Here is a 24,859-nt window from a genome sequence, read left to right on the forward strand (position 1 = left end):
TGGTGAATGTGGGGGCCGCAGCATACGTCGCGGTTCCGGGTTCAAAGGGACGAGGACTGGCGGTCTTCACTGTGGTTTCCGTGTTGTTGAGTCCATCAACGACTCTTCTCGAGTGTCACGCATGCCCCAACAGTTACGCATCAGGGATTTCAACCCACATCGCTCGGAATCATCAGGCTGAAGACAGATTAGGCGGGCTTGGTCAATTTGTCGAAGGCGAGCTGACTAGTACCATTTCTTGCCCATTTATGGAACCGCTAGGATCTGCGTTACCTTATCGTGAGATCGTTAGCGAGGAGTTGTTTAATGTGGATAATATTTTGATGGATGAAAGTAGAATTATGCTATTCAAAGTGAGTTGCAACTTATATTTACCAATTCCTTCTGCTTACAACGAAGTGTGGTAGACAAATCTGAAGAATTACAAATCAACACATTGGTATTCTGACCACGCCTCGGGAGGTGTGACCCTCACGCGCCGCTTGTTTCTGTCTTTAATCATCGACCGCGTTAACATGGGTTTTTCGGGTTTTTCACCGAGATCAGGTAGTGACGCCGCACGAGATCACATTCATCTGTGGAAAGCGATTTCTTCATCATATGCTCGTTATATGTCGTGGAACAAAGATTTAATCTTGTGGAACGCTAATGCGCTCCGATACTGGCGAGGTATTCTGCACGTGTTGACTATGTGCATCCCATGGTTCTTGGCGACTTCTCGACATAAACTATTCTGCATAAGTAGGCGAGGTGCGTGAGTGGTTTTGCAGGTCTGGGCGTAGTGTATGCACGGCATGATTGTGGGAGTGAAAAGACAACGCGAACCCTCCTGTTGCGGTAACCTGCATCAAATTTCAAATTTCGTGGGCTAGTATTACTGCTGTTTTCAAAACAGTTGGCACAGCCGCCGAAACGCCACTTTTTCCGACCTTTCGAATATGTAGCATCAAACAATTGTTTCTCAACAACCACTTCTCCAAATGCTATGATTCTTTAATGAAAGATGATCTATTTTATGATGCCCAGGGCATGCCAACAAAATTGGAGCAATTTGGCCACTACTTCGGTATATTGTTTTCATGGTGTTACTTTCTGCCTCGCATAATTTTCCAGCAAGAACAACCAATCCTCTCCACCAACAGACATTCAACTGTTCATTATATATTGTCTCCTGAAGGCATGGCAAAAAAATTGAGAGCTTTAAGTGTGATTTTCATAACCTCAACAGTCCTAGTGACATGCTTGCGAGACAAATTTTGCACCAAATCTCTAGATTTCATTGTTGCGCCCTCGGGAAATGGTACCCAATGAACCCAAAAGTTATCATAGGTTGGGTGAAGAGCTTGTTGTTGCAGGAAAATTCGTCGAGTCAGAATGCAGCCTTATGAAAACAAGATACCAAGATAACAGTCAAATTTCTCCAATTTTGTTGGCATGCCCTGGATACCATAAAATAGATCATCTTTCATTAAAGAATCATAGCATTTGGAGCAGTGGGTGTTGAGAAACAATTGTTTGATGCTACATATTCGAAAGGTCTGAAAAAGTGGCGTTTCGGCGGCTGTGCCAACTGTTTTGAAAACAGCAGTAATCAGTGTGTCATATACTAGTCCAAAAGTTCGATGTACACAGCGCAGTTGGACAACATGTGTAGTGCAAGGTCGGGACATCCGATTGTTGGCTAACCAAAACGTGCGACTGGTAAAACTTGGTGCGTATATGTCCAAGGCTATTGTGTGCAGAGTCCCATATACATCAAATCGAAGGATCGCATCAACAGATCCTCCGCGCAGGGGTGACTTGTACACGGAGAGATCCTAATGCAATGCCACGGCCATCCGATTCCAGAATATTCAGAAACGTGTCACGATTTCGATCTTCAGTGGGGAAGAGTCGGAAGCATGATATTCTGTTCACTGCATCCGAAAGAAGGTCCCACTGACACAGTACAAATCCTGCAAGGCGGTCCGCAGTCCCGACCTCTCAATCACCCTGGATTAATGAAGGCTATGAGGGCGAAGCACGCCCGATGTAGCTTCTGGCCCAACTGCATAGAACAGCACGGACCACTAGCCGATTAGCCAGCCTTGGAGTGAGACATGACACATTCCATCAGAAAGAATGCATCACATATACATAATAACACACACCGATTCAGACGAGAGGCATGCTGTTATCGGAAAGCAACGCTTGAGCAGTCGTTTGCTCGCGATGATAACTACAAGATATGCAATTTGTGTGCAAACTCCTCGTAGCCAATTATGATGATCTGTAGCACCGAAACCTGTCTTCATATCGATCCCGGAGCTATTTCCACGCAGAACATGAGACAATAAATCACAACTTGTCGGTGCAATAGGCTCACAAGCCCTCACCGACTGCGCTCTACGGAATGCTCGACATTAACATTCAACATGATTTTTTGCCAACTCACCGATTCTTTCCTGTTTGTGATTAGCGCGAATATAATTCAAAGACTCGTATCGCTCATAGCAAAGGTTTGACCAGGGGAGATTATCCTGGTAGAGCAACTGATATTAAGGTGTGCCTAAAGTATTGCACGATTAATGCATAGATGAGTATTGTTCAAAGCCAGGGAAACCACTGTTGGCGAGTATGATCGAAGTGACAATTTACAAGGAGTCCGAACACAAACCTCATTAAATTAAATCTGGTAAACCGAAACAAAACAACAGAGATTGCAGAAGTTGTCCGTGAGAATATAAACCAAACGAAAGGATATGTCAGGCAGTAGACTCTATACTACCTTCCCCGTCGCCATCGACTATCATCTTCTGCTTCTCTTCTGGATCTAACCAGCTATCTTCCACTGTGGCTTTCACCCTTCTCACGTACTCCTTCATGTTGTCTCGGTACAATTGCGCAGCTTCTGCATTTGCTGGGCTGTTCGGATTAGGATCGTGCAGGAGACTCTGGATGGAAGTAAGGATGGCGGCGACATCATATGTGGGAGACCAGCGGTTTTGTAGAATGTCCAGACAGAGCTCGCCATTGTTATATACATTTGGATGGAACATTCTGGAAAGAAATTTCACTGTAGGCGGCTTGTTGGGGTAAGATTCATCAAACGTGAGCAGAAGTTTGAATGTGCCGTCCTCAAAGGGTGTATCAGCTGTAAGTAGTGTCAGAGAAGGATAGTTATATACAGAGATAGAAAACTGACAAGGCCCAAATATTACAGCGTTCCAGATCATGATGTTATCCGGACATGGACTTCCAGAAATGCCGCTTGGCGGGTCACTAGAGAGTCGTTTGAAGTCACGGATAAGCCGCCTCCTGCAGGTGGTAGACTATTGAAATCATAAGCGGCAAAGACGATTGGGTTTGATGCTCGCATACCATGTTATCTGGCTGGCTTGTATTTGATTAAAACAGAGGTAAGAATTGCGAGAGAACTAGAAGTACAAGATCAAGAAGGTTCGCAAGGCCACACCCGGTCCGCTGCTAGCCTCAAGCGAATGCTTACAAAGCACACCACAAAATCGGCAATTAGAAAATTCAAATATTTCTCCCCTAATTCTCAGCATCCTTGCAGCCCATCGATGTCTTCGGGCCTGTTTAGCAGTCTCCCTTCCATTCCACCCTCAACCATCACCACTTGTCCAGTGACGTGACCAGAAAGAGTAGACGATGCAAGAACCACAATCTGTGTCGCGATGTCCATTGGCATCGCCACTTTCTTAAGTGGAACCCTGCGGTGGCACGACATTCATATCAACAATGAATCAAATGGTATCGCTTACGTGGCCAATATACGAGACATTGTTTGAGGATCCTTCAAGATGTCTTCAACCATACGCGTCTTGACCCAGCCAGGTGCAACACAGTTGACTCTGCCTTTTGGGGCTATCTTCACGATCTCATTCTTCAGCGTCAGGTTCAAGCCATACATCATTGCTAGAATATCGTGAGTCCATGTCAAAAGTGCTGACAGAAACCATTACTGACCACTCTTAGTCGCGGCGTAGTCCCCGTTGTTGGCTTCACCATACTTCCCAGCAGTACTTCCGACAAGAATAATTGCTGCCTTTTCCTTGATATCCGAGGAAGCCCTTTCCAGATGCTTCAAATACTCTCTGCACACAAGGAATGAAGATGTCAAATTCACAGTTATTGTAGTGTTCCATTGATCCAGCGTCATCCTTGCAATGGGCACAGCTAAACTGTGAGATATAGCGTGATTGATGACGACTACTTGCACGGGACCATGAGGCATAGTAGAGAGCGATTTGAACATGGTTACCACGGCCTCCTCTTCAGACAGATTCGCCTGGACGTGTTGAAAATTGATGTTCGACGCCAAAAGTTCCTGTATCGGACCAAAGTGCGAGTTATAATGTGCGGTCACGTTTGCACCAAGTGCTGGATGCTCTCAACTCAGTGCTCAGATATCTTTTGGGGGATGACTTACTACAAAATAATTTCACAGTCTCGAGCCCGATGCCGCCACTTGCCCCTGTGTAAGTAGTATCAGATCAGCACTCACATGGTAAACGGATACAATTGCAACCTGTGACAAGGACATGCACTCCCTTCAATCCAAGATCCATGGCAAATAATGATAACCAAACTGATCAAAGCTTCAGCTTCAAGCTTAAGAATGTCCAGGTGTGATCACTATACCTGTGTGAAAATATCGAAACGGATCAGGGATATAGTGGTCACCCGGTCGGAACTCCTCCAAAGAGCACACTCATATTAATACTGTCAACGGTCGGCGCCCTCCTCGTCAGTGCTTCCGATGATAAGACTATCAATATTTGGGCCTTCAAGCTTCAAGTCCCAACAGCGATGGCATTGCCAAATCCCTTATATCCTCACCCCGAGTCAACCGATTCACTTCAACTAGCTTACACGTTCTACGATACTAATGATCCCAATACCTATATATGCATCATCGCCCCCGCTCTGCTTACTATAGCGAAAGTACGGTTCACTCCCCCCGAAGTATGCATTCATTTACATGAAACCATCTTCTCTGGATTAACCCGTTTGGATTCGCTGTAACACAAATCTTCTTATCTCTTTCGTGTGTCCTACAGCGTCTTTCTGCTGCCAAATTACGAGAATACGAGAAGGTCAGTGATACCTGGCACCAGACAGAGTCGACTGGCGGGTCGCTGATTGGTTAACATACTTACCCATGGCGTCGAATCTCAGGTAATTGGCACCACCTGGACGATGTATGTCTTAACGTTGTGTCCATGCGCAACCTTGTGAGATCGATTCCTCTCCCGTAAGCATAGTATGGGGGTGCCTGGGCTGTCAATGGACACCTTTAAACTTCGGTTCTAGGGTTCAACGTCAGGATGCGGGTCCATGAAGCCTGCCCCGTCAGTCTGCGTGATTATGACGCTCCAAGGCGAACTTTAATGACGCTACAGTTATATAATTGAATGACTCGATATACGTACGAACGCATAGGTCACTGTCGACTGATATTGAGGTGGACCCACGTTGCAGTGGGGAAGAGCCTGTGAACCGACCAACGGTATGCAGCCTGGTTGCGCCGGGTCACGAGATTTTGGAAACAGATCTGGTTTCTGAAGAGTGAACGTATTCAAAAGCAATTCTCTTAATCATCAGAGACAGACAAAAACAGAGGCCGTAAAACCGTGCCATCCAGTGCACTTTGCCCCGTATCATATGTCAGACCACCTCAAGTGCAAACTAAGTCTACTTCGAATTCATCATCGCTCGGATGTGTGCTTCTCTCGTTGTGTTCACGACTTCAAACGAGCAGTGAAATGGTTCAGGGTGACTTCGGCAGAGTCAGTTGTAGGTTATTGAATACATACTAGATCACCTACATCCCCAAGCCGGTGGTGTACTCCGGTTTCACCTCGATCTTGTCTCCGTTTGAGTCTTTGGCATGATCGATGCGCAAGACGGCGAGTATCGTAGCAAATGCAGTCCACAGACTGTTCTCTGCAAACCAACGACCTGCCAAGGGCATTTGTCATCCTCGACACTGCCAAATCAGCTATGAATCAGCCTACCAGGACAAATACGCCTGCAAGAGTCAGTGGATGATTGAAGATGATAGTAAGGTTGGAAAATTCACCTGCCATGACCAAAGGCAAAATGGTTTACGAAAGGGTTCTTCAGCTTCCCATCGACAGTCAGATGGCGGCTAGGATCGAAGCGCGATGCATCGGGAAATATGTCTTCATCCCGAGACAGCGCCCTGAGCAATGCTCAGCTCAAACCAATACATGCACCCAAGCCCGACATACCACTGATTAACCATGACTATTGTACCTGGCCGAACTACAGGTGAGTCAATGGCAACCTTGACTCTTACGACTTCGAACCTTTGGGTATAAAGTACCCTTCGTAAACATCATCATTTGATGCCGCATGTGCGAATCCTGTGCAAAGTGTCAGCCATGCAAACACAAAACTATATTACTACCGACTAACCTAGGGGGGCGGGAGAATGCCATCTCAGGACCTCGCAAAGAATGGCATCAAGGTAGGTCAGTGACGCCCTGTCATCAAGGCACGGCATGCTGTCATGCCCCACAGCTTGGTCAATTTCTGCACGAGCACGGGATTGGACGTCAGGATGGAGCACCATAGCCAGCACGAATGTCTGCAATGTGGATGCAGTCTGCGAAACATCAAAATAAGAATCAGAAATGTTTCAAGTAATTAAGTAGCGACTCACGGTTTCCATGCCAGCTAAGATGCCGTATTCCCGTCAATAGATGAGCTCCGTCTTGGTGAAAACAAATTCCTACCCATGTATCCCATGAATGCAACAGCCTTCAGAATGTCTTCGTCAGTGTCGTCATGAGCTTGACTGAGAAAGTCAGCGATTAATGAGCGTGAAGCAGTACCATCTGCCTTCACGCAAACAGATCAGGCGAAACTTTCATCCACAAGTCCGCGCGAACGTACTATCTGTGCCTTCACTTCATTAATGGGCTCGTTCAAAAGTTGTTGACTTATTTCTCTACAGCGTCCCATCAGGGAAAATGCTCCACCAAAGCACCAAAACGGCAACTTTTCGACTGCAACCTCATGCTAAATGTTCAAGATCATGTCATCGACAGAGGCACTCACGGAAAGGAAAGGCTGTGAACATGGCAGCCTTCTCAGGAGAGAGAATCTGTTTTGCAATATCAAGTATTTCGTGCGCATGGGAAAGAAATGAGTCTTCATCAGCGAGATGTCCGTATGTCACGGCCATGATTAGGGATCCCGCATATCTGTCACAAGGATTGATCGTCAATTGGACCATACGTCACAACGACATCACTGGATTAGGTACGAACGTTTCAGTGTGTTGCTGCAGTGAGTCACTAGTGGCACCAAAGAGATTGATGACTAGTTCATTTGCATGGCGAGAGTGTATCTCGTGGTACGAGACCGAGACCTCTGCCCTAAGGACTTGATGGTAGATCTTGCGATGTTGTCGTAAAGTCTCCCCATACGGAAGCAGTATAGAATTGAAAGCCAGTCCAGCTCTGTATCGCCAGTAGATGAAGAACAAATTGAATGGAAACCGGTAATGCATACAATTCATTGATGCGACAAACGGGGCGGGTAGAGTAATTCGCAGAACGCTTTTCCAGCAACTCCTGGGCGATGGTTTCGGAGTTTATGATGATCATGTCGATCCCAAGTATGCGGGAGCGGAAGATTTTTCCTACGATCAGGCATGAAGTTAAATCCAGGAGCTTGGCAAAGAGCCTGGTCTACTAGTACCAACCATATGTCTTTCCCCACGCAGTATATGTGAGCCAAGGACGTTTAGTATCCAATTGCAGCGCATTACCCAAAAATGGTAAGGGACGAGGACCAGGTAGCAGAGGGAAAGGGTAGACACGTCTGCGAGAAGTCAGACGCAAAGTGACAAGTAGGGCAACAATGCACGATATCCCTAGAGTGAAGAGCATGGGGAGAGATTGTGGTTGGGCGCAAGGCATGCTGCAAGTTATTAGTTGGTCTTCCCCGTTCAAATTGTCCGAGCACACGGATACTATTTTCTCATGCGCGCCGCGGGCCTTTTTCGTCTAGTGGCACCCTCCCACTTCTTCCTGTCTTTTTGTTAAAAAAAAATCTTGTTTAGTGTCTGCTTGGAACTTAACTCTTCTAAGTCAGATAATGGCAGCTCGCTGCCGCTACGATATCATATTTGCAGCTTGCTTCTTCGTGTACATGTGGAACACATCATGTACCGGTCATCGGTCTGTTACTACATAATTTACGTAGCACTATATTGTTCAAGGCCTGCGATCTACACGGCCAATCGTCAAATTCGCACGTTGAATATTTGACGAAAAATAGTCCAAATGTGTACAATAAAGCCAGATCCTCGAGTTTAATCTTTTCTTTACACAAGTCTAATTGGTCGATACTTTCGAGTTTTCCCATGTGCGGACTGGCCCAGGGTCTACCCCTTTGCCATTGTGGCACGCGCTCTGGGCGCTCTCGGCATGACGCATGTGCTGAGCAATCTCTGTCCTGGCGGAGATTCGTTTTGTTTTCCTAGTGCGTGTGGGCAATTAGGAGGTCCTCGCCTCTTCTGAGTCTTCTCACTTGCCCGTCATTGCACTAGGTATGTTTTCAAGGGTATTCTCATGTTGGCCTCTTCTCACTTACCCGTCATCGCACTAGCATACTTTTTTCGTCACATTTAATAAACATCGCTTTACAAGCTCATCTATGTCGGATTATGAACAACCATCTTCTCAAACTCGATCTTCGGCCCAAAGAGAATCTGGGAATAGTCACACCACCTTTTTCAATCCCAAAGTCGTTGAACGATGTCTCAAAGTTGTCATCGATTTCAGAAGGCACAAAATCTCAAAGGCAAAGGCAGTGCTGGGCATCCAACAAATACTCGCTGAAGCCACACGAGAGGGAGACCCATCCTTTGATAGCGGATTCGCGCATTATCTTGAAGTCCTCGATACCATCAGGTCCGAAGAAGAATCGGAGAGTTTTCGAGGAAGCCCAAGACCGACACGTACGGATAGGGGTGGCGAGTCGCGAGAACCAGAAGAGGAGGTGTTTAGAAGAGCATTTAGGAGGGGAAGAGCACGTAGCAAAGAAACTGAAGTTGATGAAAGGGAATCAGAGTCTGGAGGGAGCAGTAGGATCATACGAGGAAAGCGTCAGAAACTTACCGACGATGAACTCCAATTCTGTCCATGGGTCGATCCATCGCGATTTCGCACCCTCTCTCGCTCACAGGGAATTCAGATGGCCCTGCGGTGCTACGAAGAATGGTCTGACGACCCCAAGTATTACCGGACCAAAGTTACAACAACCCCCGGATGCCCAAAACTTTCCACTTCGCAATGGACCTTGTTACTCGAGGGAAAGGCTGTTGACCTCGACAAAGTCTTCACCAGACGGTATTCCACAGCCATCGATTCAAAACAAACCCAGTCGCTTGGGAAGGGATTCGAGCTTTCGCTCTCCCAACCTACCATTAGTCACAAGGTTAAATCAGCTGGAGATTGGGGAATCGCCACTGACATATGGACTCGAGCACTCACCTTCATCATGCCATGGCGAGAAGAGGAGGTTAGAGAGTATCGAGAGTACATGTCCGATATCTTCGGGAACCACTTTTACACAGTCCATGAACGAGTCCTCGATTTCGACCGGGCCGTTCGACTCCTTGTTGAGCAACAAAAATTCCTCCGACTTGATGACTTCACCAGGTTCGATGGGCTTAAGTCCAGTCACCTTTCAGCCTTTGGAATGGTCGCAATGCAAAGCTCCCATGATTCAGGGGGAAAAACGATCAAAGATTCTGCTAGAGGAAAAAGCCAAACCAGAGGCGGAAGGGGTGAACCCTGTCATAAATGGAACCGAGGAGAGTGCGAGAAAGAGGCCAGGGAGTGTCTCTACTTCCATGTATGCGACCGAGGAAGCTGCAGGGGGAATCATAAGCGGGGAGAGTGCCCATTGGACAAAAGAGGTAAATGAAACAATTGCAAGAGGCCAGCGCTATCGACGTCACTTCGTTTGGGATAAACGAACGTCGATAATCAGTCCGACAGCCCTTTGGACCGAAACAGCAGAAGCCTTACCCAACCCTCCTGCCTCTGAATTCCTCAATGTCGAAGCCATCAATACTATTCACTCTCGTCCAGATCTTTTCCGAGTCGACACTCCCATCAAGGTCGACGTTTTCCAGTCTATGTTGGAAAAGGCGGGTCATCCTAACCCGGGCTTTTACCTTTCTGTTTGCACAGGTCTTCGCCAAGGATTCTGGCCTTGGGCTGACACTCACTATGGCGAGTATCCGACTACATGGGAGGAAGCTACTCCTGTTCCCGCAGTCTCACAAGAGCGGGAATTTCTTCATGATCAGATTGCGAAAGAAGTACGAGTGGGGCGATACTCTGAGGACTTTGGTCCAAACTTACTGCCTGGGATGTACACCATGCCCATACACGCCGTACCAAAGGAAGGAGGGAAGTATAGACTGGTAACCAACCATAGCGCTGGGTCTTTCTCTCTCAATTCTATGATTGCTAAAGCCGATATCGCCGGGGTAACCTTGGACAACGTTCAACACTTGGGGAACGCACTACGTCAATACAGGCAGCACGAAGGAGACGGCCCTATAGTCATTTGGAAGGCAGACGTTTCCGAGGCATATCGGCACATGCCTATGCATCCACTATGGCAAATTAAACAGGTCGTTTCATTTGAAGGACGTCGACACGTTGACAGGGCAAACGTTTTTGGAGGACGTGCCTCCCAACGTATATTTCACGCTTTCATGTCCCTCGTCATCTGGTTGGCTACGTTCGCCCGCTTCATTTTAGCTTATATCTATGTCGACGACTCTTTTTCATACGCCGAACAACACGATCAAGTATTCTACGTCAAGTATCAAAAGTTTTTACCTCGGAACATGGTCAAGCTTCTCCTCCTCTGGGATGAACTCGGAATTCCTCACGAGGAGCGCAAACAAGTGTTTGGATCACCTCTGCTGGTCATCGGCTTTGACGTTGACGCTCAGCTAATGCGCATCACTCTTCGTGATCAAGCGAAGAAGGAACTCATTAATGAGTTAAGAGCGTTTGCACGACATCGCCATCGACGAACCTTACGGGAGTGTGAGCATATCGCCGGATCCCTCAACTGGGCTCTCAACGTGGCTCCTATGCTACGACCTGGACTTGCGGCGCTCTATCAAAAAATGAAGGGAAAGACGCAGTCAAAAGCACTCGTGTGGCTAAATCGCCGAATTGTGCTCGAGATTCTCTGGGCGGCAGAGCATCTCGAGCGTTCAGACGGAGTATACCTCCTCAAGTCTGTTTCCTGGAACCTTCGCCAAATAGTGCACGCTCCAGACGTTCTGCGTGTCTATTGTGACGCATCAGGAGTCGGCATGGGATTCTGGTATCCCTCATTACATCTGGGTTTTCAATCTAATCTTCCAGAGCGCTTGCCGATAAAAGATATTTTCTTTTTTGAAGCATTATGTGTTGTTTCAGCAATCCACGATGCACTCTCACAACTCCCACCGGGTCATTGTTTGGCTGTCTTCACTGACAGTCTCGACACTGTTAGCATTTTCAGCTCGCTCTCAGGAGGCATGGGCTATAATCAGCTACTTATGTTCGTTGTCGACCTCATTCTCGCCACGGAGGTCGATTTCCGTGTATTTCACATTGCTGGAGACAGGAATATCGTCGCAGATCATCTATCGCGCAACAAGGCTAGGGAAGCCTTGTCTTGCGTTCCTCGCCTTCGAATTCTACCCTTTGAACCCCCTCGGAATGCGCTGGGGGAGGTCAAAAAATGATCCCATCCTTACGGCGGGCCAAGCAACCTTCTCGGGAAGCTTGGTCTTTGGAACGTCTCATACACGAGCGTTCCATCAATTTAGGGCTGTCTCTCGATCGTTCTACTAATCATACCTATTCCTCCGCCCTCAATTCCTACCTCACTTTCTGCGAGTTACATCATTTCGCAATCGAACCTACCGCCGACACTTTCTCCTACTTCGTCACCTTCATGGCAGCGCACATTAATCCTCGATCTGTCGACAATTACCTCTCCGGAATCTGTAGCCAATTGGAGGAGTTTTATCCGTCTGTGCGTGAGGTTCGCAAGTCACGCTTGGTATCAAGAACCTTACGTGGGGCGAAGCGGCGGTATGGGACACCAGTTAAGCGTAAACTACCCTTAACGCGAACTGATCTTGCTCGAGTGGTTGATAGTTACAATCACCCATCTCATGACGACAAGCTCTTCGTGTCCCTCCTACTTGATGGATTCCATGGCCTCTTACGCCTGGGAGAGCTTGTTTGGCCTGATGCTTGACATCTACAACTCCGTCATAAACTCACTTTGCGCACGTCAGTGTGCGTCACGTTGACGCATCATTCGTTTGTGCTGCAAACGCACAAAGTCGATCCTCAGTTTGAGGGTGCAACTATCGTCATTCAACGTTCACACGTTCATCCCGACCCGCACGCTCTCTTCAAGGACTACCTTGTGTCACGTGACGCAATGTTTCCTTTTCATTCCACACTTTGGCTTCGGTCCAATGGGACCGTTCCTACACGGGCGTGGTTTTTAGCTCGCCTACGAAAATTTTGCCCTCCTACAATCGCAGGTCATTCCATGCGTGCTGGAGGGGCCACTTCTCTTGCGGCAGCAGGAGTCCCCGCAATGGAAGTGCAAGCTATCGGGCGCTGGTCTTCCGACTCTTTTCGCTCATACATCCGTAAAAATCCAACCCTTTTGCACGCTCTCATATTTAATGGTCAATCCGCACATGACGGGCGTGATCCGTTCGCGCTCGTCCATTAAAAGATATGTTTTTTCTTATTTTCTCTCTTTACCTTCATCAATACTTATTGCCCTCCCTCCCTCCCTCCCAAACACACACATTACGGCTTCTTTTCACGCACAAACGCGCACGCGTTCGCGCATCCTGGAGTTGCTCTTTATATCTATCTATGGTCTCCGCTATTTGTCCTTAGCTACCTTGTCTATTCATCGGATTTTCCCGGGCTCGCGTCCGGGAAAATCCTTATGCTGGCTAATCCTCGCAGCCTGCGCTTCCGCGAGGCTAAGTGAGACCAATTAGTGATGTATAAGTGGTACATCTGTGATAAATAATAAATTTATTTGACAATTATCCCAAATCAAGTGAACATAAAATATCTAGTTCAGGACATTCATCTGACCTCGGAAATACACTGAATCAGCATATGAGATTAGCATGTTCCCGGGTTGGGAGTAAAGTATCGGCAAGGCAACGACACCAATAAACGCACAGCGAATGAAACAAGATATAGGATTAATATACGAAAGGTGTACGATATGTACAATGCAAGTATAGAAACCATAACAGCAGCCTTACTTGTATAGCATAGGATGCAAGATACATAATTTTCACATGACAAGTATAGGGCGTTATAGACGTGTTCTACCACAGTTATTATGCTTCGCATTGCAAATCACGAGGGAACACGATCATGAAGTCCAGCTTGTCTTTGAATATACATATTTATTTAAACACAACATATAGCCATAATACAATATATGGTATCCTATATATCACGCCGAGTGTTCCGAAATGTTGAATGGGAGAAAATCACGAAGTAGCAACTAAAGGATAGGGATAGAAAAGTGCGATGTGTCTCGAAAATTTGGACCAAATGTAGTCCAGAGTATCACTGTGTGTGGAAACAATGGCGAGCTCTTCTTCAGTATCTCTGATGGTCATACTGATATCACCACCGCCCCCCACCCACTCCTCAATAAATTGGCCCTCGAGGGGAATGCTGGGATCCCAGAAAGACCACTTCCCGCTTGGGAAGTCAGGATGGGTAGCGATGAATGCATACCAGAATGCTTCCCGACCCCAAGTCCATTCAGGCATTGTCGGATCCGCAGATTTCACGAGCCATGTTTGAATGTTGCCCAAGAGTTCTGCCCAGTGGTCCGAATCGGCATGATCGAATGTCGGTGGCAGTGGGAGGAAGGAAAACGACATGTCATCATCAGGCACAGAGGGAGATTGACGGAAGTTTATGAACTTCGAATGCATTAAGGTCAGTTGCATTGCCAAAGTCTGTGCAGATACATACATTATTCAAGAGATGAGGCTTTTGAGACGCTATCTCGATTACCGGTACCGTGAATGATTTAAATTCGTCCTTCAGAGCCACGGTGATTTCAATGGGCTAAATTTTCATCAGTATAAATAGCCATTATCCAAGAAAGATCACATACAATATTCGAACGAGCGATGTGACGAGGTACTGCACCTGAAAACCATATTGAGACTGACAAAGGCTGTAGAATCACATCTTCTGATTCAGCGACTCGCATATCTGGATAGAATGTCGAGCTTGAAAATTGGTGAGCTTTGAGAGCTGTTGTGTTTGACATGGTCGTGTTTCCAGTCTTCAACACTTCACTGTTGTTGGGGTTGAACGTTGTTGAACAAATTCGGAACAGATGTGAGTCACGTGCTAACATGTCAAGCTTTTAAATCTCAGTCTTCGATCACACTCAACAATCAGCATCATGTCATCCATGCTGCAGGCTATTGACGGTATAAGTAAGTGTTTAACTCAACGTGAATAGCATGTACTGATGCTTTAATGCAGTCTTGCAGTTTCGTGGAGCATCTCAGGTTGTGTGCAACGTGTGCCCGAAGCGTGATAATGCTTTGCGCACAATGCATCCTAAGCATGTGTGGAAGCACATTGACACTGGTATTCATCAGCGTCATGCCAGGATCTGGGCTTCCACATGCTCGAAGACTCCCTCCAAACGGCAACACCATCATCATGAAGCAGAACCTCCACCTTCACCTGTCGACGACGGAGACAACATGTTCGCCTCGAGTGCCATGGACATCGACAATACTGTCTATACTCAGGAGCCACATCCAATACGATCAGACCATGAAATAGTACCAGTCGCTGATCTCTGGAACACCATCTCAAGCAGCCCTTTCTATCAAGCCAACGAAACATACGATTTGTATGAGGAGCTGCAGTCTGCCCTGGCTTCGGGGGAACAATTATTTTCTATGCCACTTGCCCCAGTGAGCGAAGAAATTGGCTTCGATGACGAGACAGAATCAAACTTTGGAATTGAACTTCCAGGTGAGACGTTGTTTGATTCCTTGGCAGAGACTTATTCACATTGTTAGACGACTGTCCATTGACCACTTCATGTCATGTAAATCTAAACAGTCCAGTTGCACCTGATAATCCGACATATCCATGGCCATCAAAGGCTGTACATTTCAATATCTTCGTGCATTTTCACTGCTAACTGATCATTCAAGCACTATATTACTGCCTTATTATTCAGTTCTCCGAGGCACAGAAAAAGGCAGTTCTATCTTGGGCAAAGGAGCTTGGCGCTCGTGATGTCCCATCGCTATATGCATTGAACCAATGTCAGGAATCGGTTCGAACACTTGTCGGCAATCCAACGGAAAAGATCACTGCACGTTCGGGAAATATATTTTATCTTAACAATGTTGGAAAAGCAATTGCCAAGGTACGCAGAATCTCACGTGAACTCATCTCTCAATACTAACTTTGAATGTTCTCATTTAGGACTATGCGAACCCTCTCACACGTCTTGCAATGCAGGATTACCCTGAAGATGGAGGCAAGGGAATGTCTCAGGTGTTCAACGGAGAGAAAATGTTGTTCGAACGCCCTTCGCCTCCTGCAGCTAAAGTCAACGGGAGATCTACTTTGTGAATGAGCTCTTGCAGGATGCGTCAGGGGACTACTTTATACCTGAGCGCTTCTTTCTTGCGTCGTACACATCGACGGGTGATAATTCGGATAAGCAGCTATATGCGCTTGGCCGTACTGTACAACGAACAGAGGTGAACCTATTCTTTAAATACATTCAACTTTGCTGATAGACCTAGGATGGCTTTATTGTCAGTGATGAGCAAGAAATAATTCCAACGTGTAACTTTCGAAGGTCGTTTCGAGAAATATCTGCCAATGACGACGAACTTGCTTGCGGGCTAATGGAGTCGTCAAGGAAATACACAAAGCTAGTGCCAAATCAATTGCGCACAAAATCTCAAGGACGTATGGTGTACTCGGTCCCTCTTATCGTCTTCATGGATGATGTATCCGGAAATATATCCAAGCAATGGAATAAGCACCACGCAATATACATGTCTAACGCGAATCTACCTCGTAAAATGCTTGAGAAAGAGTTTTGTATTTGATTTGTCACATCTTCTCCTCACGCAGCCCCAATGGAAATGATGAGCGCCATGCAAGAATCAATTAGGTATGTGATACATTATAATTCATTATAGTGAAACATGATACTAGTGATCGTAGCAAGGCTACAGAATCTGGGGTCTTTACTTGGGACTGCAAGTATGAAGAAGAAGTTATGCTGGAGTTATATGGTCTGTTTCTCGGTGGCGACAACCCTATGCAAGCCGAGGAATGCAGCCATGCAGGGTTGCATTGCAACTACTTCTGCAGGACATGCGAAGTCGGTGGAACAAAGGAGTACAAGGCGTCAGATGAGGGCTACAAGAGCATCTTTGCAGTATGTATCATATTTTTGCACTCTCTGTCGTCATATTCACTGACTGTCTGAGTAGCCAGGAAAGCTTCACACTCCTGCAGGAACGGCAGAAGAGATTCATGCACAATTCGCTTCTGCACTCTGTTCAGGCGCTTCGGAGAAGATTAAGAAATCTGTTGCTTCATCGGGTGTGAAGGACACGACAACTGGCTACATTCTTGAAACGGTTGTTGAACTGGGGAAGAAACTGCGCAAACGGAGTGCTGGCATTCAAGCAAAACCAGAGAGCAAAATCAAGGCTATTCTAGAGAAGCAGCTTGAAGACCTCCTGCAAGGGAGCAAACTCGAGGATGCAATCAATCCATTACTAGGCATTGAAGGTAAGACTCGGGTTTGCATTTTCAGCTGTACATTGACCTTTTGTCAGGTTTTAACGTTCATTAGGACATGCTGACAGAAATTCTCCATATAGTGTTATTGGGGGTTGTAAAATACTTTTGGGGTCAATCAGTATATCTTCTCGAGAAGGCAAAGGTTCTGGATGTTTTTCAAATGCGTCTCGACTCTATTGAGAAAGATGGGCTCAATGCTCCGTGTCTCAATGCTGATTATATTTGCCACTATAAGGGCGGACTTATAGGGAAACACTTCAAAAGTTTGGCGCAGGTCATGCCATATCTTATTCAAGACTTACTGCCGAGAACAGTACTTGATGGGTGGATGAGTATCGGTGAGCTCATTGTGTATGTTTGGCACACAAATATAGATGATATGGAGGTGTATTTGGTATGATGACACACTGACTCTGCTGTGCCAATGTTGATTGTATCACAGGCAAAGCTTTCCCGGACAATTGACGATTTTCTGAATGTTACGGCAAAATGCGCACCAAGCATTCTCATCTCAAAGCCGAAGTTTCACTTTTTGGTCCATCTTCCTGCATATATCCGACGCTTTGGACCAGCCATTCTCTTTTCCACCGAACGATACAAGTCATTCAACCACGTGTTCCGGCTGGCATGTATACATAGCAATCGACAGGGACCAAGCCAGGATACATGCAAGGTATTCGCGAGACAAGATATCATCAAGCATATGGTGACTGGGGGCTACTGGTTTGATAATGCTAGCAAAAAGTGGGTTCAGGCAGGTGATGCAGTTTTGAGCTATCTCGATGAGCATCCAGAGCAAGCACAGCTTTTGGGGATTTGCACACGAGAACCCCCTGCGACAGGTAATGTATTTAAATACCTGCCTGGCATTGTCGATTGTAATGTCTGTTACTGAAAGGAACCGGCCAACTCAAGAAGGTCGCCATCAAAAATGGACGACCCATTCCAGCAAAGCCTGTGCTGTGGACAGCAACACACTGCGCAAAGGCCCTCGAGCTCCCGCAACCTGCTCATCATACTCAATACCACCATGGCATCTCGTTAATTCTCGGCAATGGTGAGAAAGTGTCCTTAGAAGGACATGTCATTTTTCACAACTCTGCGACATCTTGCTCAGATATTGGGCGCATTCGGGAGATCTTGATCTCAAACTCTCGCAAAGTTGTGCAGCATGTCACCATTCAAAAACTTGCTTTCGGACCTGCTTTACATCCCTTGCTTCACATCCCCACTCTTGAGCTCACGGAACATGAAGTCGTTATTAGCCCACAAGTAAGTTTAGACACAATCCTTCAACCAGACTTATTGATGTGCTTACATGGTGAATTTAGGACATTGTTTGTATCGTAAATGTCCAGCACGACTGTGTTAAATCACAGTGCTCAGACGTTAGCCAATGTCACATTCGCCAAGAGCGAACCGAGACTGCACGTACGAAGTCCATTTTTCAGCACAAATCCTCACCATTTTACTTGCTCAATGCTTATTCGATTCACAATTATGCTCAGATTCAATTGGTCATTCCTCAGTTGCTCCGTGAGACACCATTGAGGGTCAGTGATGCAGCAGATGTTTGTTTGGCAGCAGCTCGTCAAATCCAGGAGAAGAAAGTAGCTAAGAACTCAGGCGAAACATCAGGTACTGAACCTGCAAGTGCACCACCTGCAGCGTTCGACTGCCCGGCAACAAAGGCAGCAAGCAAGTCGAAGAAAACGCAGAAAGCAAAAGAGAAGGCACCTCAGCCGCAAGCAAATCCACAACAATGTACAATCATACAGGCAGCCGCATCTTCAAGTTACCATATCCCAACACCCCACACAGCGCCAGCCACCAGCCACTCTTCACATATCCCATCACTGTCGCCAGCGCCAGCACTCGTGCCTTCTCATCTTCGATCGCTGCATCCTCCCACAACTGTACCTTTGCAGTGGCAGCAATCTCCTGTGTATTCATATAGAGCTCCCCCTTCGCATCACCCGCTGCAACCACCCCCAACAGTATTGACGTGGCAAACATCTCCTGCACCTGGTCCATCCAGACCTCTTTCTTCTCATCCCTGGCCATTGAACTCACCTTCCATTGTGCCGCCGATGTATGCTGGGCAATACGTTGTCCCACCATATCAACACTCTTTAGGGTTTCCCTTGCAACCGTCTGTGCCAGTGATGACTCCGCACATCTGGCACCCTCAAGCTCCACATCACGACCAGTCTGGCAGATGGTACTAGACTCTCCTTCGACAAGTTTGTCCTCAAAATTCTTCCTTCAGTGTTCGAGGTTCGCCAGGTTCGTCCTTCATTGTCTTTAAAATTTTTCCTCCAGCGCTCAAGTTCTTCCTTCCTTGTCTTTGAAATTTTTCCTCCAGTGTTCGAGGTTTCCCAGGTTTGTCTCTTTGTTTTTCCTCCAGCATTTGAGGCTCACCAAATTAGCGTGTTTGTCTTTGAGATTTTTCCTCCAGCATTCAAGGTTTCCCAGGTTCGTCTCTTTGTTTTTCCTCCAGTGTTCGAGGCTCACCAAATTAGTGTGTTTGTCTTTGAAGTTTTTCCTCCAGCATTTGAGGTTTCCCAGGTTCGTCTCTTTGTTTTTCCTCCAGCGTTCGAGGCTCACCAAATTAGCGTGTTTGTCTTTGAAGTTTTTCCTCCAGCATTCAAGGTTTCCCAGGTTCGTCTCTTTGTCTTTAAAATTCTTCCTCCAGCGTTCGAGGCTCACCAAATTAGCGTGTTTGTCTTTGAAATTTTTCCTCCAGCACTCAAGTTCGTCCTTTCTTGTCTTTGAAATTTTCCTCCAGCGTTCAAGTTCGGCCTTCCTTGTCTTTGAGGTTCTTCCTCCAGCGTTCGAGGCTCGCCAGGTTCGTCTGTTTGTCTTTGAAATTTTTCCTCCAGCACTCAAGTTCGTCCTGTCTTGTCTTTGAAATTTTTTCTCCAGCGTTCAAGTTCGGCCTTCCTTGTCTTTGAAGTTCTTCCTCCAGTGTTCGAGGCTCGCCAGGTTCGTCTGTTTGTCTTTGAAATTTTTCCTCCAGCGCTTAAGTTCGTCCTTCCTTCACTTTAAAATTCTTCCTCCAGCGTTCAAGGTCGAAAGTGTCCTCATTGCTGGAAGCTGCACCAGGTGGTGTCATTAGATGGCACAATTTATATGTACTTTATCTCGTAGACACCTTACATACCAACACCCTAATACCATGATATTTTGCTTCTGCTCAGAGGATATTCATGAGGCCTGATTTTTATTTACCGATAACTCGAAGACAAATAAACTCAAATGCTTATTTCCGACAACGTGTTCGGTTCAGTCAACTCCGGAGTGTCACGGAAATTACCAACCTCAGGCAAGAGCAGCCACCACGTCCTTTGCTTGTGACAATGTTTCAACGTGGTTATCATCTGCGCCTGTCCACTGGTTCAGGACAAGCAGACCAGTTGCCGAGGTCACAGTCAAACACAGGAGCTTCGCAAGCAGGATCCGCCAGGAATTGGAACATAAGTACTACACCTGACCCAAGCAGCGGCAGATCATCTAACCAACTGTCTATTGGAGGACATGGAAGTAGGTCCTCGGATGCAAGCTCTAGTTTGACTTAACGATATACTTCACAGATACTATGTCCCATCCCCAAAGTTCTCGCTCTACAAGTGGCGAAGTCCCAGTGATACCCGAACTCGAAATACAGCCTCCCTCCAGCCCGACATCATCGTTGAATGAGCCGATTAGTGCAGGAGTTCGTCGACGCAGGGACAGCAGAACTTCGGATCCCATCAAGCTCACACCCCAATGCACGAAACACTTGAAAATGTATGCCAAGAAGCTGTGTGAAGACAATGATGTTCCAACTGGAGAAGTCATGTGTTTCATTGATGTAGGTTCTCATCGAAGTATTGAGGTTACTGTCGGCTGACCTGATGCAGTCTGGCGACATTTTCTATATGCTCATAGACCTGAAGGTTACCCTCATCAAACTTTGCGAAGGAAACAAGGCCAGCAAAATGCAAGAGTTGAAGGATGCCTTGGAATCGAAGGACTTTGAGGTAATGACAAGGTACTTTGCGTTCCGTATCATTCCATACTAATTTGGACCGGAAGAATGGACTATTCAACCGATTGTTTGCATGCATGCTGTCGCCGAATATCATGGCATACGTCACTGATACTCAGTCTCATATAATGGTGCAGTTTTAATGCTTGCTATTCTGAGTGACACCACTAAATTATTTCAGGACTTCATTACCAGTCATTGTGATGTCTTCAAAATCCCCCTTGGAATACTCGAGGACGTCGAACTCAGAGCTCAGCTGGGCAAGTCGGTCACAAAGCTACTTACAAGTATTCGTAGCGCCATCAAGACTGCTGCAAGTTTCTACTTTTTTGCTGCGACCTTGATTATAATAATTGCTGTGTAGCTCACCACATCGATCATCAAGCACACAAGCATCGCTGATGTGACTAGGGCACTCGCACGCAGCGGATCTGGCATGGAAGTTGATTCTACGCATTGGAACAGGGTCGCTCTACTGGTAAGTGATACTACGTCTATTCATTATTAAAATTAACACTAGTTGGTACGGGGACAGCGACATCTTCTCCGGATTTTTCTCATTGGCATCAGCGATTACAAAAGTGCCTCCCTCGAAGAATTATTCTCTGCTTACCTTCTTCCGTCACTCAAGCAGGACATGCGGGCCAAAATCGGATGTGAACTTGATGTCAACATCGAACAGCTTGAGAGAGATTTGTTCAACGATAATCGCGCGCCTGGGTTCAATGATCAAGCCCTCCCAGAAACTCGAGCCAATGTCAATTGTGCACCCGGTGTTAGGAATACGAATGGTACTAACCTGGATGGCGAAGAGCTTGGGGACCAAACTCGAGCACAGCTGGATGGTGGGGATGCTGACGGAGAGGACGAGGAGTTGAATGGGCCTGGGAACAACATTGAGAGTACCACAGTCTTACAGGACGACCCACTCGATTCTGGATTCGGACTGGTTGAAGGTATTCCGGCACAATACAACAATACCATCAGATTCTGGAACTTTGTCGACCACTCACTCTTAACCATGCGCCAAACAGTTAAGGAGTCCTTCCCGATCCCTGCCGAGCAAGAGAAGGAGTTGCAGAAGTATGTATTCATTGGCTTGTGCAGTTATAGAAACTGATTTTTGATTAGGTTGTTTATCGAAATATTTCAAGCTGATCTCGCTGAGTTTCCTGGTGGCAAGAAGGTCTCGAAACTAATTTCAAAGACGAATCCTCGTTGGCAGACTGCTATTCAAAACGGACTCATTTGGGCCACATAAGATTTTATACATTTCCATTCGTTTTCACCGCCCCTACACTGCATCCCTCATTTTAATCATAACTGTCATTATTTGATACAAGAATAATACATTTGCATGCTTTCTATGACCCTGTGTATTGTGCTCTGTGTGATCTCTCGATGGCGCAAAATATATTCAGATGACGGTCCCCATACAGCATGTCAATAAGTATATACTCTAGTACATATGCTCAAGTGTCGTACATATGCCAGAAATATATAGCATGTACACCAGCCAACCAGTACATTACCGATACCTAGGTCTCAGTATACGAGCTATGTTGACAAGCCAGCATAATTCCAGTGCTAGGTCTCAGTACATAATATGCACCCGAAAACAGCCGGTGGGTTTATACCCCACCAGCCTCGCAATCACACTTTTGGCATCACTGATATTATGTCAGCCTATGAATCCAGCAAAATTGTATTATATAATTATATACAATACATGCGACAAAAGTTGATGTGTGGAGATCGGACCGACGTAAAATCTATAACCCTATTTTTAGGCATAGATTCTATGATTTTTTCGATTGGCCGTGTAGTACCAGGACCTAGAATAGGTACTGGTTTAACAAATTTAATTGTCTGTCCGCACGATCATCCCGGGCCTTCAGGGCCCGGCCTTAGTCATCATTCGATCATCTTCTTTCTCTCATTCGTTTTGACCATCAGCTTCTGCTGTCTGTGATATATTTTCAACATACAATACTTGCATCCTCTATGGCATCTAGTTCATCGATTGCAGAGCCCTCTCTCTTGGTTCCTCCTGCTTTGCTTGTGGTTTCTGATCAAGAGTTTCCTGACGACGGGAATTCTATTGTGACATCATGCGTTTTACGCAAGTACTTTGGGTTTTCTGAGATTTCTCGAGAGCGTCTATTGGCGTCGAGACAGTATCCTGCGGGTGTTTTTTTTTTTTTTTGTTCCAATTATTGTCCATTGGGGTAAAGTACCCTATGTCGGACAGTGCTAATCTAGTCTAAAGGGGCCCCTGCCCCTACTACATCTCTGGAATCACGAATGCCCCAGCGTGGGGTTGACCCCGCTGGTCCGCCGTTCCCGCCGGCCGTTTTAGACGTGCATTCCTGCGAAGATGAGAGACTTGTCTCTCTGAATCGGCTTTGGTTTGGGTGTCTCTATCGTTTGGTTTCGTGTCTGAAGCGCGTACACGACCGCCTGGGCGGTCAGTACATGAAGCTATGAAAAGAGGGTTGTTTAGTGTCACGGAGTGGGGGTTCGTGTAGGGTGCAGGTGTTTTGAAGATGGTCGTTGGGTGGTGGTCTGTTGGGAGGGTTTCGTCGTCAACGATTCTTCCTTCTCTCTTGTCTTCTTTCGACCGCTGCCTTCGTCTATCTGTTTAGCCTCCACCTGTTGCCCTGGTCCCTCTCTATGTCGTTCTAGTGTTCCTCTAATGGCTTGCTAAGGCCGATGTCTTCATGAAGGGAGTGTTTGAATAGATAATTAAGTTGAAAGCATTGAATAAGTTATTTTGTCGTTTGTGATTGTCATGATTGTCGTGATTGTCGTGGTTGGGAATAGCGTGGTCTCGGCGGTCTGTTTCTAGGGTGAACTGTGCAAATGGCAAGATTACTGTCTATCAGGTGATCCTGCGGGTGTTTTGTTGCCTGTTGCTGTTGCGAGTCTCCGACAACTCATGGAGAATTTCCCAATGTTTACTAGGGAGCAATATACTTCGATTGCCTCTGCACATGCGGTTCGCGTCATGTCCATATATCGTAAGGATCATATTCGTGATCTGTTGCGTGTGCATGCATGTAACGCGGATTGTATATCTAATCTACTTGTTTTCAAGCTCTTGAAAGTTCCGCGGAGAGATTTCTCGAATCAGATTCTCCCTGAGCCTTTCTGCAGCAGTTCTCGCCAGGCAAATACAGTCGCGCATCGTGAGGCTCGTGCAGGGCTCAGTGAAACACAACGTCTAGAGATTTTGGCTCGAGATGCGGAATCCCATTACGAAAGTTGTCAAGTGCATGCTCATTCAGTTTCGGATAGTATTGACTTTCCCTCCATTCGCACCTTTGAAGAAAAGCGGGATATTATCTCGGAGTTTCAAGACAAAATGTCTCCTCAAGTGCTGAAACGAGGAGCGTGTGCTGTTTGTGCGCACAATGTCCTCGTCAGTGATCTTTATTGTGTCGATATTCATAAAGTGCCTCTCCATCTGCTGCGTAACGATTGTTTACCAGAACACATGCTGCCACGCAGTTATGATTTGGAGATGTACAGTCGCGCAATATTGTATCCCAAAGGCATGAGATCTTGTTGGGCACTCTCTGACTTATTCATGTGCCATGCGTGTCGCGCCGTGCTGATGAATAAGCGACCAAGGCAACCTGTCAACTCATTGGCCAATTTTCAGTACTACGCTCATGATAGATTGCCGGACGACATTCGACACGCATTTGCACATGCCTCCGTGTATGATTTGATGCTCATTGCTCGCGCCCGTGCATCACAGATCACCCATTTTTACAGTTACAAGCCGTCGATGGCACAGTATCATCCAGTCGAAGAGATCTCCCAACGGTATAATAAAGGAAATGTGGCTGTCAGACCCCAAGATTTTGTCGAGCTTTATTCTATGTTG

At 46.4% G+C, this 24,859-nt stretch overlaps 8 protein-coding genes across 8 annotated transcripts; 4 read left to right on the top strand and 4 right to left on the bottom strand.

The window, feature by feature from the left end:
* Positions 1–2: 2 nt before the first annotated feature.
* On the top strand, positions 3–806 carry HD556DRAFT_269504 (uncharacterized protein). The gene is made up of 2 exons (XM_041310085.1): positions 3–353; positions 408–806. Exons 1-2 carry the CDS (start codon positions 249–251, stop codon positions 756–758), a joined length of 456 nt encoding a protein of 151 aa, XP_041162310.1. The 5' UTR covers positions 3–248; the 3' UTR covers positions 759–806.
* Positions 807–2,551: 1,745 nt separating this feature from the next.
* On the bottom strand, positions 2,552–3,469 carry HD556DRAFT_269520 (ubiquitin-conjugating enzyme E2 2). The gene is made up of 4 exons (XM_041310087.1): positions 3,361–3,469; positions 3,185–3,311; positions 2,657–3,133; positions 2,552–2,604 (listed from the first exon to the last, which is right to left on the bottom strand). The coding sequence occupies exons 1-3, from the start codon at positions 3,361–3,363 to the stop codon at positions 2,745–2,747; spliced, it is 519 nt and encodes a 172-aa protein (XP_041162311.1). The 5' UTR covers positions 3,364–3,469; the 3' UTR covers positions 2,552–2,604; positions 2,657–2,744.
* Positions 3,470–3,541: 72 nt separating this feature from the next.
* Positions 3,542–4,571, bottom strand: HD556DRAFT_1233852 (NAD(P)-binding protein; the record flags this gene model as incomplete). Its single annotated transcript, XM_041297625.1, has 5 exons — positions 3,542–3,713; positions 3,765–3,918; positions 3,970–4,383; positions 4,433–4,477; positions 4,532–4,571. 5 exons carry the CDS (start codon positions 4,569–4,571, stop codon positions 3,542–3,544), a joined length of 825 nt encoding a protein of 274 aa, XP_041162312.1.
* Positions 4,572–5,697: 1,126 nt separating this feature from the next.
* On the bottom strand, positions 5,698–7,955 carry HD556DRAFT_1526110 (cytochrome P450; the record flags this gene model as incomplete). The annotated part of the gene is made up of 14 exons (XM_041309296.1): positions 5,698–5,782; positions 5,832–5,964; positions 6,021–6,034; positions 6,086–6,208; positions 6,258–6,282; positions 6,336–6,392; positions 6,445–6,634; positions 6,692–6,705; positions 6,765–6,870; positions 6,925–7,037; positions 7,090–7,235; positions 7,302–7,493; positions 7,546–7,675; positions 7,739–7,955. 14 exons carry the CDS (start codon positions 7,953–7,955, stop codon positions 5,698–5,700), a joined length of 1,545 nt encoding a protein of 514 aa, XP_041162313.1.
* Positions 7,956–8,694: 739 nt separating this feature from the next.
* Positions 8,695–9,969, top strand: HD556DRAFT_1233985 (uncharacterized protein; the record flags this gene model as incomplete). The annotated part of the gene is made up of 2 exons (XM_041297637.1): positions 8,695–9,041; positions 9,129–9,969. The coding sequence occupies 2 exons, from the start codon at positions 8,695–8,697 to the stop codon at positions 9,967–9,969; spliced, it is 1,188 nt and encodes a 395-aa protein (XP_041162314.1).
* A 3,790-nt stretch (positions 9,970–13,759) lies between these two features.
* On the bottom strand, positions 13,760–14,379 carry HD556DRAFT_1211880 (uncharacterized protein; the record flags this gene model as incomplete). Its single annotated transcript, XM_041296582.1, is given in 3 exon segments — positions 13,760–14,086; positions 14,103–14,198; positions 14,248–14,379. Coding segments are annotated over 3 exon segments (555 nt in total), but the record flags the coding sequence as incomplete, so codon positions are not given.
* A 165-nt stretch (positions 14,380–14,544) lies between these two features.
* HD556DRAFT_1441210 (uncharacterized protein) lies at positions 14,545–19,985 on the top strand (the record flags this gene model as incomplete). Its single annotated transcript, XM_041306256.1, has 20 exons — positions 14,545–14,578; positions 14,628–15,131; positions 15,179–15,267; positions 15,343–15,534; positions 15,594–15,719; positions 15,758–15,874; positions 15,920–16,199; positions 16,257–16,296; positions 16,350–16,566; positions 16,622–16,925; positions 17,018–17,331; positions 17,380–17,779; positions 17,836–17,994; positions 18,055–18,209; positions 18,269–19,089; positions 19,148–19,412; positions 19,477–19,505; positions 19,553–19,598; positions 19,684–19,785; positions 19,863–19,985. The coding sequence occupies 20 exons, from the start codon at positions 14,545–14,547 to the stop codon at positions 19,983–19,985; spliced, it is 4,317 nt and encodes a 1,438-aa protein (XP_041162316.1).
* Positions 19,986–20,535: 550 nt separating this feature from the next.
* HD556DRAFT_1441211 (uncharacterized protein) lies at positions 20,536–22,228 on the top strand (the record flags this gene model as incomplete). The annotated part of the gene is made up of 7 exons (XM_041306257.1): positions 20,536–20,790; positions 20,840–20,959; positions 21,015–21,098; positions 21,149–21,327; positions 21,379–21,445; positions 21,488–22,050; positions 22,099–22,228. The coding sequence occupies 7 exons, from the start codon at positions 20,536–20,538 to the stop codon at positions 22,226–22,228; spliced, it is 1,398 nt and encodes a 465-aa protein (XP_041162317.1).
* Positions 22,229–24,859: the final 2,631 nt, after the last annotated feature.

This window comes from Suillus plorans (genome assembly GCF_016647745.1).
Source record: "Suillus plorans strain S12 chromosome Unknown HD556scaffold_17, whole genome shotgun sequence".
NCBI lineage: Eukaryota > Fungi > Basidiomycota > Agaricomycetes > Boletales > Suillaceae > Suillus > Suillus plorans.